Below are 16,328 nucleotides of genomic sequence, written 5' to 3'. Positions count from 1 at the left end.
TTGGGCGTCTCTTGGATTTTTAATTTCGTCGTCAAGATTTTTTTTTACGACCATATGACGTCACAGCCACTTAAAATCTGCTTTTTGTTCATTCGTTCATGCAATTTCAACAGAATTGCGTGCATGTCATTTTTCAAAATTTTAGTGGAGCGAGTTTTTTGTTCATTCCCGTGATTAAATTTTTGGTCACACGTGACTTACCTCCCTCTCAAAAATGACTTCCTCACTCTGAATTTTCTTTCTCTTTACTTCTATTCAGAGATAAGGCCAAGTGAGTGTGTGTCACTCTAATTCAAAGGTATATCAGACCAGCTAATAGAAGCATCAATAAATTGTACAAATTCCTAATCAAAATCTAACATCTCATCATTTAATGAAATGTATTGTTTTTTTGGTCGCTTTCTTTTGATATATTTTTGGGACTAGAGATCTAGGAAGCTATCGAGGCTGTTTTCTGGCAATCTGCTTGCTATTTTTCTCTAATTGTTTCAATCCGAGTGTCAATCAGTGGGGTCAACGGCGGCTCTTTTCCGGTAATTTGCCGTCTTTGTTTTTAGATTTTTCAATAGCCTGAAAGATAAGTTGGCATTAATCTAGGCATTTGATTTCCTAGGGTCATCTTAATAACTGAAATGTTTAAATATACGCTACATTTTACTGCGAATTTTTTTGAAGTTATAAATGCAAAAACTAAAATTTTATCATCTTGCTATTTTTTTGTTGCGTTTTCTGTAACAAAATTTACAGCATTTTTTAGTCCTGTCTTTTCACTTGCTGGCATTGTTCAGCTCGCTGTATAACAATTTGTTATCACCGTTTAGGAGGTATAAATTGTTTAAAAAATGTGGCTTTTTAAAACTTTTTATGATTTTATCATTTTTCCGAAACTTAGTTAACCGATCCGTATGCCTAGTTAATGTGGTCTGAACCAAGTTGCTGAATCCACTTTGAATCCTCTGGACCACTTTAAATCTTAATATTGTTATCTGTTAACCTCTAATGTGGTTATTTGACGCCCACTATTGAACTTCTTAGTCCGTTTTATCCCCCCCCCCCCGACTGAAGCAGGCTGCAATTGATTAGAGCTCCCACTAGTGGTTCGAGAGCATTTCTTCCTACGTTTAGTCTGTTATGTTTATTTACTTTAATTCAAAGAGATGATGTCAAATGGGTTGTGTCAGTCTAAATGAAGGTTATTTGAGAGCAGCTAATAGAGGCAGCAAAATTTTAAACAGATTGTCAATCAAAATATAACATATCAGCCTTCAATGAAAAGACGAATTTTTTGCTCGGTCTTTTTTACTTTTTTTGTGAGACTGCCGATCTACGTAGCTATTGCTGCTATTTTCTGGCAATCTATGTTTTGTTTTACATAAGTCACAATTTTCACATTCGATTTCTGACTTACCTCACTCACTGTTTCAACTGAACGAATTCTAATTCTTGAATTAAGCAATGTAGTGAATACGGTCAATGTCTAAAGAGCAAAATCAAAAGAAACGGGATTAACCGATAAAGCCCGGTCATTAAGTCATAGTGCATTAGCTTATCAAAGTTCATTAGAGTCTTTGCTAGCTGATATTAGGATTCAGCTTAATACCCTTCAGTTTAGAAGCTGAAGTAAGTAGAGGTTTAGAAACTAACTGAAACTGCACACTGAATTAGAACACTCTTTGAAACTTAGGAAATAATTTTGTCAATTTCAATCTCTTCTTTTTTATTTTTCTGTTTAATAGCCGCCCTCATCTTCTCAGCCGGCTATTATTGCGCTCGTATTTTTTTTTTTTACTTCGTCAAACTTTTTTTCGCTTTACCATTTTGCCGCTTTTTCGACATTTTGCGTGAAATCTTTTTGACTTCTCTAGGCTAGTTTCTCTCTTCTCTCATTCTGCTAAAAGTGAATTTGAACATCAGTTGCTAAGCAAAGCAATTCAAAATGAACAGAGTCGGTATAAAAAATTGAAGTCAGAAATAGAAACGGGATAAACCCATAAAGCCCAATTTTAGATGCCCGCTATTTGAACGTCGTCCCTATAAGTCTTAGTTACCACCTCTAATGCTTATTGATGTTGATAGTAGCCCCTGTAGCCTCTCTCTAAGAAACAGAAGTATGTTCAACTACGAAATGCCATCAAAATAAATCGGACTTAAAAAATATTTTTGTACAAAATTTTTTTTTTCAATATATTCTATTCGTTCAATCCCAATCATGCTTATTGGAATCAACGGCGGCTATTTTCCGGCAATCTGCCGGGTATGTTTCAATCCCGATCTGCGTCTAGTGAGTCAACGGCGGCTATTTTCCGCCAATCTGCCGGCTATGTTTTGATTTTGATCATAAGTTACTTACCTTGCTCAATAAAATGACTTCTGCACTTTAAAACTTTAATTTGATTTAGTTAAAGGTCAAAAGAAAGCATGTGTTTAATAAAGTTCCATAATAAAAGTTTCGTACGGAGTGACTTTTAGCATGCCTAATTAGTTTACCGACTTTTTACATAGTTTTTTGAGCAGCGTCGATAACTTTCACTTCTATGTTTATCTGTATTATACGGCACGTAAATCCATTTAGCAGCTATTCTGGTAATCTGCCGGCTATGTCTTTAATTTCACGTCTGAATTTTTAAGTCACATTAGAGTAGTGATTTTGGCACGAAGTAGCACGTGGAGCGGAAAGTGAGTGGTTTTGTTGCTTGAAATTAATTTCAACTTCTTTTAATATGGAGTGAGAAGAAAGTTTTCGGATGTTCGGTTTTTTACGTGCTGCTCTTTCACTGTTTTTATCTTAATTTTTCTGCCATTAAGGTGTTGCAAAACGGATAAATGTCTTTTAATGGTGCTTTTCTGATTCATCATGAGGTGGGTAGCCGTTTATATGACTTAGTACTTTTTTCAAAAAATGGTAGTTATTTTTTGTTTTGCCTTTTTTGTGCTTGTTTTTGTTGTCTCCTCTCAAAGTAGCATTAATGACTGTTCTGAATTGCATTTTAATTAGTCAAAAATGAATCAATTTAATTGTTTAATTTCAGGTGTAACGTTTTTAGCAATTTTTAGCTCCGTTGTCTGTCAAAAATTGTTTGCGATATTTGCCCGTTTTTATAGTTGCTCATGTTGGCCTGTTAATTTAGTTTCATTAATGGTAGGTATCGATTGCCATCTGATGAGGCATAATTAATGGTTTGAATTTATCTGATGTTTTGACAATTTTGGCTCCTTTTCAAAAATGTTCGCCATTGTTGTTTTGCCCCTTTTTTAAGTTTCTTTTTGTCTTATCAATTAGTGTCGTTCATGACTTGACTGCTTGTCTAATGAGTTGCAGGTGAATCTAATCAATGTTTTCAAGTAGTGTGTAGAGGTGTTAACAACGTTGAATTGATATGTTCAAAAAGTAAAACTGAGTTTCTCGAATTTTGCCTGCTTGTACTTACTGGTCTTGTTTCCTAGTCCCATTATGACAAATATTATAGACTTTCCGATAAAGAAAAATTCAAGCTTTTGCATAGTTTCCGTTTCTAGCTAAAGCTTTTAATTTGAGAATGGTAGCTTATTTATTATTTGGCCGTGCTGTTTTTTTTGTTTACAGTCTCATGATCTCAGTTGGCTTTAATTGTTTTAGTGGACTCTAACCGTTTTTTAACTTTGAAATCATTTGTTTCAGATTAAAGTTACGTTAGTTTTTGTTGCTACCGTTTTTGCAATGCGATCCTCTGTTTTTTTGTGAAAAAAACAGTATTTAATTGCTCTCAAACAAAGTTTGTAGCAATTATACTAGTCCTGTGGTCTTTTTATGCATTTTTTCGTCTGATCAATTTTTCGTCTAAATCTTCGGCCTCAAAAATAGTATAAACCGGTAATTAAGGGCTCTTACCAGTCACTAAGATTATGATTCACCAAAACTTTTGAGGAGACAATTTCGTTTTGTTAAGGGTGGTTCTTGATTTTAAACGTTTGTCCTCTGCACCCCCAACTGACCCCCCCCCCCCCCTGTCACCCCCTCCAATACGAACCTATTCAACCCTCATCCACCTGGTGGCTTGGACACCCTCTTGTCCAGCGTTCCCAAACCTCTCCACATCGCTTGTTTTTAGTTCTTTGGACTACAAATCAGGATGTGTCCCAGGAAGCTGAAAGAGTCAGAATAAAAAATTAGAACTTATTTACTTTTTTTTACAATTCAAAGAATTTGATTTGTATTGGGTCGCTGTCTTTTTTTTAGAGATGTGTTCACACATTTTGACAATTTTTGAAGTCAATTTGGAGTAGTGATTTTGGTCACGGCAAATCAGGAAGTGGAGCGAAAAAGCGAGTGACTTTGCGGCGTTAAATTTTTTCGCTCTAATTTTAAAGCAAATTGAGAAAACAGTGTTTGAACAAAAATTCGTTTCATGCTTGAGGTTTTTTTGTAAGCATGCAGCAATTTGAATCCCATTTCTGTTTTTTAATAGCCGTCCTCATCTTCTCAGCCGGCTATTATAGCGCTACTTTTTTTTACTTCGTCGAATAAAAAAATGTTTCGCTTTACCTCATTTTGCCGCTTTTTCAACATTTTGCGTGATATCTTTTTGACTTCCCTAGGCTAGTTTCTCTCTTCTCTCAATCTGCTAAAAGTGATTTTGAACATCAGTTGCTCAGCAAAGCAATTCAAAATGAACAGAGTCTGTATAAAAAATTGAAGTCAGAAGTAGAAACGGGATAAACCCATAAAGCCCATTTTTAGATGCCCGCTATTTGAACGTCGTTCCTATAAGTCTTAGTTACCATCTCTAATGCTTATTGCTTTTGATAGTAGCACCTGTAGCCTCTCTCTTAGAAACAGAAGTCCGTTATGTTCAACTACGAAATGCCATCAAATTAAATCGGACCTAAAAAAATTTTTGTACAAAAATGTTTTTTTTTTTCAATATCTTCTTTTCTTTCAATCCCAATCATGCTTATTGGAATCAACGGCGGTTATTTTCCGGCAATCTGCCGGGTATGTTTCGATCTTTTGAATCAGATTTTCTAAATGGTTTTCCCAATCCATTCAAAAAAGTCCATTCTATGTCTAGATTTTTGTTTACTCAATGAAAATTCTTTGAATTGTAGGTCAGGACTTGTCCTGCTATGTTTTGTATCTTGGCCAGATGAAGTCACACTCACTCCAAATCTACTCTTTCATGCTTTTGCATTCATGCTTTTTTGTCAAATGATAGTCATTTCGGTATATGCCAAAAAGAAACTGAAATTTTGTCTTCTTTCGTTTGATTTTTTCGTGTTGTATTTGAGATCGCAGCTATCGCAACTATTTTCTGGCAATTTGTCAGCTGTTTTGGTATGCTACTTAAATTGAAAATTTAATATGATTTGTCGACGTTGACGTTTTATGTGTTCGCACTGCCGTGTTATTGAATTGTTAACTTATTGCTCTAATTCGGGATTCAGTGTTCTTGTAAAAAAAAACCGTCGGTAAAAAATTCACTGGCCCATTTGAACTCGCCTCTCAAATACCAAGCCCCAATTTGGGTAGAGCATATGTCTGATTGTTTCTATTGTAGGGCTCAGAGGGCAGTGGTCGCTTGTTGAGACACGTGCTAAGTGTTATGATGGAGAGCGAGTGCTACGAGTGGGCCATCCTGGTCTGTCTCATGCTCAGTGATGTCACACAGGCCATCAGTATTATCAACTGCGTCATATGCTCATCCCCACACTCACTCACTAACACTGCACAGAGACTCATTCAGGGATTGACTGCTCTCGACGAATGGGCTGCAGAGAACTGGTGGGTTATTGATAGACAGTGATATTTATCAACAGTGATCTCGTTTCGTCACTGGTTTAAAATCACAAATTTCGTGGCTGTTATTTGAAACTTTATAAAAAGGCTGTATTGCTAAGTTGTTTTTTGCATAAGAACTTCACAAGCTTCTTAAGAGCGTTGCTCCACAAGCGTTAACAAAAGTAAACGTTCAAATAGCAAAGTTTTAAATTGGCTGTTTAATAGCCGCCGCATGCTTATCAACGGCTATTATGTAGCGCTCTCCTTTAGACATTCCAAAAGATTTGGATTGTATTGGTGCACTGACCTTTTAAGATCTGTTCACATTTTTTCCCGCCTGTTTCATGCTAATGAGTGGTCAAATTAAAGTGGTGATTTTAGTCACGCTGGAATAGTAAAGGGAGCGAAGAAGCGAGAAGGTTTAAAAGTGTGGTATTTTGTCAAACAAACTTTAAAGTTGAGTGAGATATTGTTTATGAAATTGTTGGATTTGTAATGGTTTTTTTTCACGTGCGTGAATTTGACTTCTGTTTTCAGAATTTCCTCTCTTGAGTGCTATTAATTCGATACATCTGGTTCTAATTACACCTGTTTACAATTGTTTAAAATCCTCAATGAGCAGCTAATGCTTTTTTATTTATTTGACACTGATTGTCATAAAAAATTGTGAATTTTTAATAGCCGCCCTCAGCTTCTCGGCCGGCTATTATAGCGCTTCTAATTTTTTACACTTCAAAGAATTTGAATTCTATTGGGGCGGTATCTTTTTTTAAGATCTGTTCACACATTTTCATGATTTTTGAAGTCGAATTGGAGTAGTGATTTTGGTCACGCCGAAACAGGAAATTGAGCGAAAAATCGAGTGGTTTTGCCGCGTGAATTTTTTTCGCTCTAATTTTAAAGTAGAGTGAGAAAAAGGTGTTTGAACAAACATTCGCTTTCTTGCTAATGGTTTTTTGTTCACATGCGGCAATTTCACTTTGGTTTTTACTGTGTTTTCAATTTTTTGGAGCGGATTTTTTTCTAAATGGTTTTCCCAATCCATTCATAGTTCATTCTAAGCGTATTTTTTTAGAATCAAATTTACATTTCTCGCTATATTTCTCTCTTTATATGATTTTTTCTGGAAATGGGTTTCCCAATTCATTAATAGTCCTAGGTCTAGTTTTTTGTTTAGTTAATAACACTTCTTTGAGTTGTACGTCAGGACTGGTCCTGTTATCTTTTTTACTTCGTCGAATAAAAATTTTTCGCTTTACCTTAGTTCACAGCTTGTGCAACATTTTGCGTGAAATCTGTTTGACTTCTCTGGGCTAGTTTGACTCTTCTCTCATTATACTCAAAGTGCTTTTAGACAGCAGTTGCTCAGCAAATCAATTCAAAATGAAGCCTCAGTATTAAAAAACGAAATCAGTAATGGAAACGGGATGAACCCATAAAGCCCGATTTTAGATGTTTGTTACCCGAACTTTGTTCTATGTTACCATCTCTATGCTTATTGGTATCAACGGCGGCTATTTTCCGGCAATCTGCCGGGTATGTTTCGATTTTTTGAATCAGATTTTCTAAATGGTTTTCCCAATCCATTCAAAAAAGTCCATTCTATGTCTAGATTTTTGTTTACTCAATGAAAATTCTTTGAATTGTAGGTCAGGACTTGTCCTGCTAGGTTTTGTATCTTGGCCAGATGAAGTCACACTCACTCCAAATCTACTCTTTCATGCTTTTGCATTCATGCTTTTTTGTCAAATGATAGTCATTTCGGTATATGCCAAAAAGAAACTGAAATTTTGTCTTCTTTCGTTTGATTTTTTCGTGTTGTATTTGAGATCGCAGCTATCGCAACTATTTTCTGGCAATTTGTCAGCTGTTTTGGTATGCTACTTAAATTGAAAATTTAATATGATTTGTCGACGTTGACGTTTTATGTGTTCGCACTGCCGTGTTATTGAATTGTTAACTTATTGCTCTAATTCGGGATTCAGTGTTCTTGTAAAAAAAAACCGTCGGTAAAAAATTCACTGGCCCATTTGAACTCGCCTCTCAAATACCAAGCCCCAATTTGGGTAGAGCATATGTCTGACTGTTTCTATTGTAGGGCTCAGAGGGCAGTGGTCGCTTGTTGAGACACGTGCTAAGTGTTATGATGGAGAGCGAGTGCTACGAGTGGGCCATCCTGGTCTGTCTCATGCTCAGTGATGTCACACAGGCCATCAGTATTATCAACTGCGTCATATGTTGCTCATCCCCACACTCACTCACTAACACTGCACAGAGACTCATTCAGGGATTGACTGCTCTCGACGAATGGGCTGCAGAGAACTGGTGGGTTATTGATAGACAGTGATATTTATCAACAGTGATCTCGTTTCGTCACTGGTTTAAAATCACAAATTTCGTGGCTGTTATTTGAAACTTTATAAAAAGGCTGTATTGCTAAGTTGTTTTTTGCATAAGAACTTCACAAGCTTCTTAAGAGCGTTGCTCCACAAGCGTTAACAAAAGTAAACGTTCAAATAGCAAAGTTTTAAATTGGCTGTTTAATAGCCGCCGCATGCTTATCAACGGCTATTATGTAGCGCTCTCCTTTAGACATTCCAAAAGATTTGGATTGTATTGGTGCACTGACCTTTTAAGATCTGTTCACATTTTTTCCCGCCTGTTTCATGCTAATGAGTGGTCAAATTAAAGTGGTGATTTTAGTCACGCTGGAATAGTAAAGGGAGCGAAGAAGCGAGAAGGTTTAAAAGTGTGGTATTTTGTCAAACAAACTTTAAAGTTGAGTGAGATATTGTTTATGAAATTGTTGGATTTGTAATGGTTTTTTTTCACGTGCGTGAATTTGACTTCTGTTTTCAGAATTTCCTCTCTTGAGTGCTATTAATTCGATACATCTGGTTCTAATTACACCTGTTTACAATTGTTTAAAATCCTCAATGAGCAGCTAATGCTTTTTTATTTATTTGACACTGATTGTCATAAAAAATTGTGAATTTTTAATAGCCGCCCTCAGCTTCTCGGCCGGCTATTATAGCGCTTCTAATTTTTTACACTTCAAAGAATTTGAATTCTATTGGGGCGGTATCTTTTTTTAAGATCTGTTCACACATTTTCATGATTTTTGAAGTCGAATTGGAGTAGTGATTTTGGTCACGCCGAAACAGGAAATTGAGCGAAAAATCGAGTGGTTTTGCCGCGTGAATTTTTTTCGCTCTAATTTTAAAGTAGAGTGAGAAAAAGGTGTTTGAACAAACATTCGCTTTCTTGCTAATGGTTTTTTGTTCACATGCGGCAATTTCACTTTGGTTTTTACTGTGTTTTCAATTTTTTGGAGCGGATTTTTTTCTAAATGGTTTTCCCAATCCATTCATAGTTCATTCTAAGCGTATTTTTTTAGAATCAAATTTACATTTCTCGCTATATTTCTCTCTTTATATGATTTTTTCTGGAAATGGGTTTCCCAATTCATTAATAGTCCTAGGTCTAGTTTTTTGTTTAGTTAATAACACTTCTTTGAGTTGTACGTCAGGACTGGTCCTGTTATCTTTTTTACTTCGTCGAATAAAAATTTTTCGCTTTACCTTAGTTCACAGCTTGTGCAAAATTTTGCGTGAAATCTGTTTGACTTCTCTGGGCTAGTTTGACTCTTCTCTCATTATACTCAAAGTGCTTTTAGACAGCAGTTGCTCAGCAAATCAATTCAAAATGAAGCCTCAGTATTAAAAAACGAAATCAGTAATGGAAACGGGATGAACCCATAAAGCCCGATTTTAGATGTTTGTTACCCGAACTTTGTTCTATGTTACCATCTCTATGCTTATTGGTATCAACGGCGGCTATTTTCCGGCAATCTGCCGGGTATGTTTCGATTTTTTGAATCAGATTTTCTAAATGGTTTTCCCAATCCATTCAAAAAAGTCCATTCTATGTCTAGATTTTTGTTTACTCAATGAAAATTCTTTGAATTGTAGGTCAGGACTTGTCCTGCTAGGTTTTGTATCTTGGCCAGATGAAGTCACACTCACTCCAAATCTACTCTTTCATGCTTTTGCATTCATGCTTTTTTGTCAAATGATAGTCATTTCGGTATATGCCAAAAAGAAACTGAAATTTTGTCTTCTTTCGTTTGATTTTTTCGTGTTGTATTTGAGATCGCAGCTATCGCAACTATTTTCTGGCAATTTGTCAGCTGTTTTGGTATGCTACTTAAATTGAAAATTTAATATGATTTGTCGACGTTGACGTTTTATGTGTTCGCACTGCCGTGTTATTGAATTGTTAACTTATTGCTCTAATTCGGGATTCAGTGTTCTTGTAAAAAAAAACCGTCGGTAAAAAATTCACTGGCCCATTTGAACTCGCCTCTCAAATACCAAGCCCCAATTTGGGTAGAGCATATGTCTGACTGTTTCTATTGTAGGGCTCAGAGGGCAGTGGTCGCTTGTTGAGACACGTGCTAAGTGTTATGATGGAGAGCGAGTGCTACGAGTGGGCCATCCTGGTCTGTCTCATGCTCAGTGATGTCACACAGGCCATCAGTATTATCAACTGCGTCATATGTTGCTCATCCCCACACTCACTCACTAACACTGCACAGAGACTCATTCAGGGATTGACTGCTCTCGACGAATGGGCTGCAGAGAACTGGTGGGTTATTGATAGACAGTGATATTTATCAACAGTGATCTCGTTTCGTCACTGGTTTAAAATCACAAATTTCGTGGCTGTTATTTGAAACTTTATAAAAAGGCTGTATTGCTAAGTTGTTTTTTGCATAAGAACTTCACAAGCTTCTTAAGAGCGTTGCTCCACAAGCGTTAACAAAAGTAAACGTTCAAATAGCAAAGTTTTAAATTGGCTGTTTAATAGCCGCCGCATGCTTATCAACGGCTATTATGTAGCGCTCTCCTTTAGACATTCCAAAAGATTTGGATTGTATTGGTGCACTGACCTTTTAAGATCTGTTCACATTTTTTCCCGCCTGTTTCATGCTAATGAGTGGTCAAATTAAAGTGGTGATTTTAGTCACGCTGGAATAGTAAAGGGAGCGAAGAAGCGAGAAGGTTTAAAAGTGTGGTATTTTGTCAAACAAACTTTAAAGTTGAGTGAGATATTGTTTATGAAATTGTTGGATTTGTAATGGTTTTTTTTCACGTGCGTGAATTTGACTTCTGTTTTCAGAATTTCCTCTCTTGAGTGCTATTAATTCGATACATCTGGTTCTAATTACACCTGTTTACAATTGTTTAAAATCCTCAATGAGCAGCTAATGCTTTTTTATTTATTTGACACTGATTGTCATAAAAAATTGTGAATTTTTAATAGCCGCCCTCAGCTTCTCGGCCGGCTATTATAGCGCTTCTAATTTTTTACACTTCAAAGAATTTGAATTCTATTGGGGCGGTATCTTTTTTTAAGATCTGTTCACACATTTTCATGATTTTTGAAGTCGAATTGGAGTAGTGATTTTGGTCACGCCGAAACAGGAAATTGAGCGAAAAATCGAGTGGTTTTGCCGCGTGAATTTTTTTCGCTCTAATTTTAAAGTAGAGTGAGAAAAAGGTGTTTGAACAAACATTCGCTTTCTTGCTAATGGTTTTTTGTTCACATGCGGCAATTTCACTTTGGTTTTTACTGTGTTTTCAATTTTTTGGAGCGGATTTTTTTCTAAATGGTTTTCCCAATCCATTCATAGTTCATTCTAAGCGTATTTTTTTAGAATCAAATTTACATTTCTCGCTATATTTCTCTCTTTATATGATTTTTTCTGGAAATGGGTTTCCCAATTCATTAATAGTCCTAGGTCTAGTTTTTTGTTTAGTTAATAACACTTCTTTGAGTTGTACGTCAGGACTGGTCCTGTTATCTTTTTTACTTCGTCGAATAAAAATTTTTCGCTTTACCTTAGTTCACAGCTTGTGCAACATTTTGCGTGAAATCTGTTTGACTTCTCTGGGCTAGTTTGACTCTTCTCTCATTATACTCAAAGTGCTTTTAGACAGCAGTTGCTCAGCAAATCAATTCAAAATGAAGCCTCAGTATTAAAAAACGAAATCAGTAATGGAAACGGGATGAACCCATAAAGCCCGATTTTAGATGTTTGTTACCCGAACTTTGTTCTATGTTACCATCTCTATGCTTATTGGTATTGATACTAGCCCCTGTGTTGTTTCATTACGAAACAGGAGTATGTTCAGCTCCAAAATGACATCAAAATATTTCACACTTGAACATTTTTTGTACGAAAATCATATTTTCACTAGTTTTAGTTTTTGATCCCAATCCTTCGTTCGTTCCCAATCTTGGTTATGGGAATCAACGGCGGCTATTTTCCGGCATTCTTCCGTGTATGTTTGCACAATCCAATGATTTTGGGTGCTACTGATTATTAGCCGACTATTATTGTGCTCCCATTTTTTACAATTCAAATAATTTGAATTGTTTTTGGGCGCTGTCTTTTTTAAGATCTGTTCACACATTTTCATGATTTTTGAAGTCGAATTGGAGTAGTGATTTTGGTCACGCCGAAACAGGAAATGGAGCGAAAAATCGAGTGGTTTTGCCGCGTGAATTTTTTTCGCTCTAATTTTAAAGTAGAGTGAGAAAAAGGTGTTTGAACAAACATTCGCTTTCTTGCTAGTGGTTTTTTTGTTCACGTGCGGCAATTTCACTTTGATTTTTACTGTTTTTTTTGGGTCGGATTTTCTAAATGGTTTTCCCAATTCACTCATAGTCCGTTCTAGGTCTAATTTTTTTTTGTTTACTCAATGAAAATTTTTTGAATTGTACACCAGGACTTGTCCTGCTATGTTTTTTTTCTTCGTCGAATAGATTTTTGTTTCGCTTTACCCTCGTTCACAGCTTGTTCAACATTTTTCATGAAGTTTGTTTTTATTTCTCTTGGCTAGTATCGATGTTCGCTCATTTGCTCAAATGCTTTTAAACAGCATTTGCTCATCAAAGCAATCTAAAGTGGAAAGAATCATTATAAGATAAAACCATAATGCCCAATTTTAGATGCCTGCTAATTGAACTTTGTTCTTATAAGTCTTAGTTAACATCGCTTATGCATTTCGTCATTGATGCTAGCCCCTGCTTCTTCACTTTAGGTAACACGAGTATGTATAACTGTCAAATCTTATCAAAATAGTTCAAACTTTTAAAAATTTTTTTTGTACAACAATCTATTTTCGTCAGTATTTTTTTGCTCCGTCTGTCCCAATTGGTACTATCGGAATCAATGGCGGCTATTTTTCGGCAATCTACCGGGTATTTGTTCTGTCTGTTTTGTAAGATGTATTCATATATTATTCTTTGACTTGGAGCTTTGAAAACGGGTTAAACACGTAACGTTCAGTGTGCTGTAAGTTTCTTTAGATGCCCTTAGCTGGCTTTAGTAGTATTTCAAGTGCTAAGTGTTGAACCTGCTCGTCATAAGGCCTCAATTCAAGGTGAAAAGTTAATTATTAGTTTTTGTCCCCAAAATGGTTTAATTTTCCACGTTTTTTGTCATTTTAGTTTTTGATAGATGGTTTTAGAAATTACACCCAAAATTAGGGTGATTTTTCTTATTTTTCAAATTTCTTCAGAAAATTTCTGCAATTGTTTTAGTTTTTCTATCTTCAAAGGTCAATGACACTCTTTTATAGCTCTTAGTTGGTTTGCTGATTATTTTTTAAAGAAAATGAAATGGTTTTGAGTTTATTAATATCAGTAAATTTAGCGACTTTTCTTTATAACTTGCCAATTTCTTCAAGTTTTTGTCAAATTCGTTGTATTTTTTTTAATGAGTCATTGAAATGTTTTGCATGGCATTAAAAAGGGTATCTGGATTGTTTTTCTAGTCAACTATTGGTTATTAAGATAACCAGAGACTACGAATTGGTTTTGCGAATATTGGTAAAGTGAATTTAGCCACATTCCAATAAAAGTTTCAGTTTTTTAAAAAAAATTTCTGAAAAGTTTATAGCGCTCCTATTTTTTTTTACTTCGTCGAACAAAAAATGTTCGCTTTACCTCATTTGGCCGCTTTTTCAACATTTTGCTTGAAATCTTTTGACTTCTGTAGGCTAGTTTCTCTCTTCTCTCATTCTGCTAAAAGTGATTTTGAACATCGGTTGCTCAGCAAAGCAATTCAAAATGAAGAGAGTCAGTATAAAAAATTGAAGTCAGAAATAGAAACGGGATAAACCCGAAAAATGAATCGGACTTAAAAAATGTTTTTGTACAAAAATCTTTTTTTCAAACTCCTCTATTCTTTCAATCCCAATCATGCTTATTGGAATCAACGGCGGCTGTTTTCCGGCAATTTGCCGGGTATGTTTGATCTTTGAAGGGCATTGAAGCTTTTTATGGCTTATAGATGAGTTGCTGGACAGACTCGTGAGACACTGATATGACTTTAAAGTCGAATATATCAAGCACTTGAGCAACTTTGAAAAGTTTTTGATCAATAGAGGCAAATAAAACCTTTTTAGGGGTTGCGGACGCGTTAGTCGATAATTGCCAGTAAAAAATTCACCACCACGAAGTTTTAAATAGCTCGAATTATAGCGATTTTTGAACGTTTCAGTTTTTTATTTTGTTTAATTTTTTGTTTTTAGAGGCCTTTGAAAAATCATGTTACTTTATGGTTTACAGGCCAAAAGTTTCTTTCAAAGCGTTAACTGGTGTTAAAGGGTGTATTTAAATTGATAAAATTTGGCTGTTCAGGATTATAGCTTCAAGAATTTTCCAATGTTAGTATTCTTGGTTTTATCCAAATTTGTGAGTCCGTGGATGCCATTGTCCAATTGATCTGCTAGTCGGATGTAGTTGTTTTTAGTTGTTTTTCAATCATTTCTTTTGAATTGTAATTCAGAACTTGTCCTGCTATGTTTTTTTTGTAAATTGTTTTCACATCTTTTACAATGACTTTGAGCTTTTGAAATAGAATAATTAGGGAAATATTGGTGGGCAATAGGTTGCAATAGAGACCCTCATCTGGTGTTAGTAGTCTTCAAGGTGCTCAATGTTTGCTTAATGTTTTCTTGTTCTTTTTCAGGTTCTTACAGTTTAAGGGGCCAGCTAAATTTGCTCTCATTCCGAAATAGTTTGCTGCTAATTTAGAATTGATTGTTTGGGGTTGAGTACCAAAGCCGTTGTAGCTGAGTGGTTAAGATGTCTGACTGATATCTTGGAGCCCGCTGGTGCGAACCCCTATGAGATTCGAGTTTTTGCACCCAAAAAAATATTTCTTAAAGTGCACCCCTAAATTAAATTGCCCGCCGTCTGTCGTTTGAGAGCAATTTATCCGACGTTAGTTGGTTTGTTTGTATTGATAATAGCCCCTGTATCGTCGCGGTAAGAAACAGGAGTATGTCAGGTACGAAATGGCTATGTCTTTTGTTCTTTAAAATTGTTTTCGTACAAATGTCTTTAATTTTTTTTTCGTTTTTTTTTTCAATCCGAAGCTGGGCTATAGGAATTAGTGGTGGCTATTTCACGGCAATCTACCGTGTATGTTTTTATGATTCCATGTGCTTTTTGGTTTGCTCTATCACTATTTGGATTAATACATAATTGTGTTTTAGCTTCACATATAGGCTGTTCCTAGCTGCACTCTTCCCATACGTGCAAGTTCTCAAAACAGTGATGGACTTCTCATTCAAAACACAAAGAATGAAAAAGGTTTCTGCTGGAAGTACACCTGGAGGTGGTTTGTTGATGGCGGCCACCTCCCAATCGCTTGTTTTTAGTTCTTTGGACTACAAATCAGGATGTGTCCCAGGAAGCTGAAAGAGTCAGAATGAAAAATTAGAACTTATTTACTTTTTTTTACAATTCAAAGAATTTGATTTGTATTGGGTCGCTGTCTTTTTTTAGAGATGTGTTCACACATTTTGACAATTTTTGAAGTCAATTTGGAGTAGTGATTTTGGTCACGGCAAATCAGGAAGTGGAGCGAAAAAGCGAGTGACTTTGCGGCGTTAAATTTTTTCGCTCTAATTTTAAAGCAGATTGAGAAAACAGTGTTTGAACAAAAATTCGTTTCATGCTTGAGGTTTTTTTATAAGCATGCAGCAATTTGAATCCCATTTCTGTTTTTTAATAGCCGCCCTCATCTTCTCAGTCGGCTATTATAGCGCTCCTTTTTTTACTTCGTCTAATAAAAAAATGTTTCGCTTTACCTCATTTTGCCGCTTTTTCAACATTTTGCGTGATATCTTTTTGACTTCCCTGGGCTAGTTTCTCTCTTCTATCATTCTGCTAAAAGTGATTTTGAACATCAGTTGCTCAGCAAAGCAATTCAAAATGAACAGAGTCTGTATAAAAAATTGAAGTCAGATGTAGAAACAGGATAAACCCATAAAGACCATTTTTAGATGCCCGCTATTTGAACGTCGTCCCTATAAGTCTTAGTTACCATCTCTAATGCTTATTGCTTTTGATAGTAGCCCCTGTAGCCTCTCTCTTAGAAACAGAAGGCCGTTATGTTCAACTACGAAATGCCATCAAATTAAATCGGACCTAAAAAAATTTTTGTACAAAAATGTTTTTTTTTTCAATATCTTCTTTTCTTTCAATCCCAATC

At 35.6% G+C, this 16,328-nt stretch overlaps 1 protein-coding gene across 7 annotated transcripts in view; it reads left to right on the top strand.

Moving 5' to 3' along the window:
- LOC142336194 (guanine nucleotide exchange factor subunit RIC1-like) overlaps nt 1-16,328 on the top strand; it is a 221,025-nt gene that overhangs the window by 198,209 nt on the left and 6,488 nt on the right. For 6 of the 7 annotated variants that reach the window (XM_075384846.1, XM_075384842.1, XM_075384844.1 and 3 more), the window contains one exon: nt 5,535-5,814. In XM_075384846.1, coding sequence (XP_075240961.1) covers nt 5,535-5,780 — 246 coding nt within the window. In that variant the 3' untranslated portion in view covers nt 5,781-5,814. Of the gene's footprint in view, nt 1-5,534; nt 5,815-16,328 lie in introns of those variants that run through there. The other variant, XM_075384847.1, reaches the window with a different exon arrangement.

The sequence above is a fragment of the Convolutriloba macropyga genome, chromosome 3, assembly GCF_964194025.1.
Source record: "Convolutriloba macropyga chromosome 3, txConMacr16.3, whole genome shotgun sequence".
Lineage (NCBI taxonomy): Eukaryota > Metazoa > Xenacoelomorpha > Acoela > Convolutidae > Convolutriloba > Convolutriloba macropyga.
The sequence above is the reverse complement of the archived record's forward strand: the minus strand, read 5'-3'. Positions and strand labels throughout refer to the sequence as shown.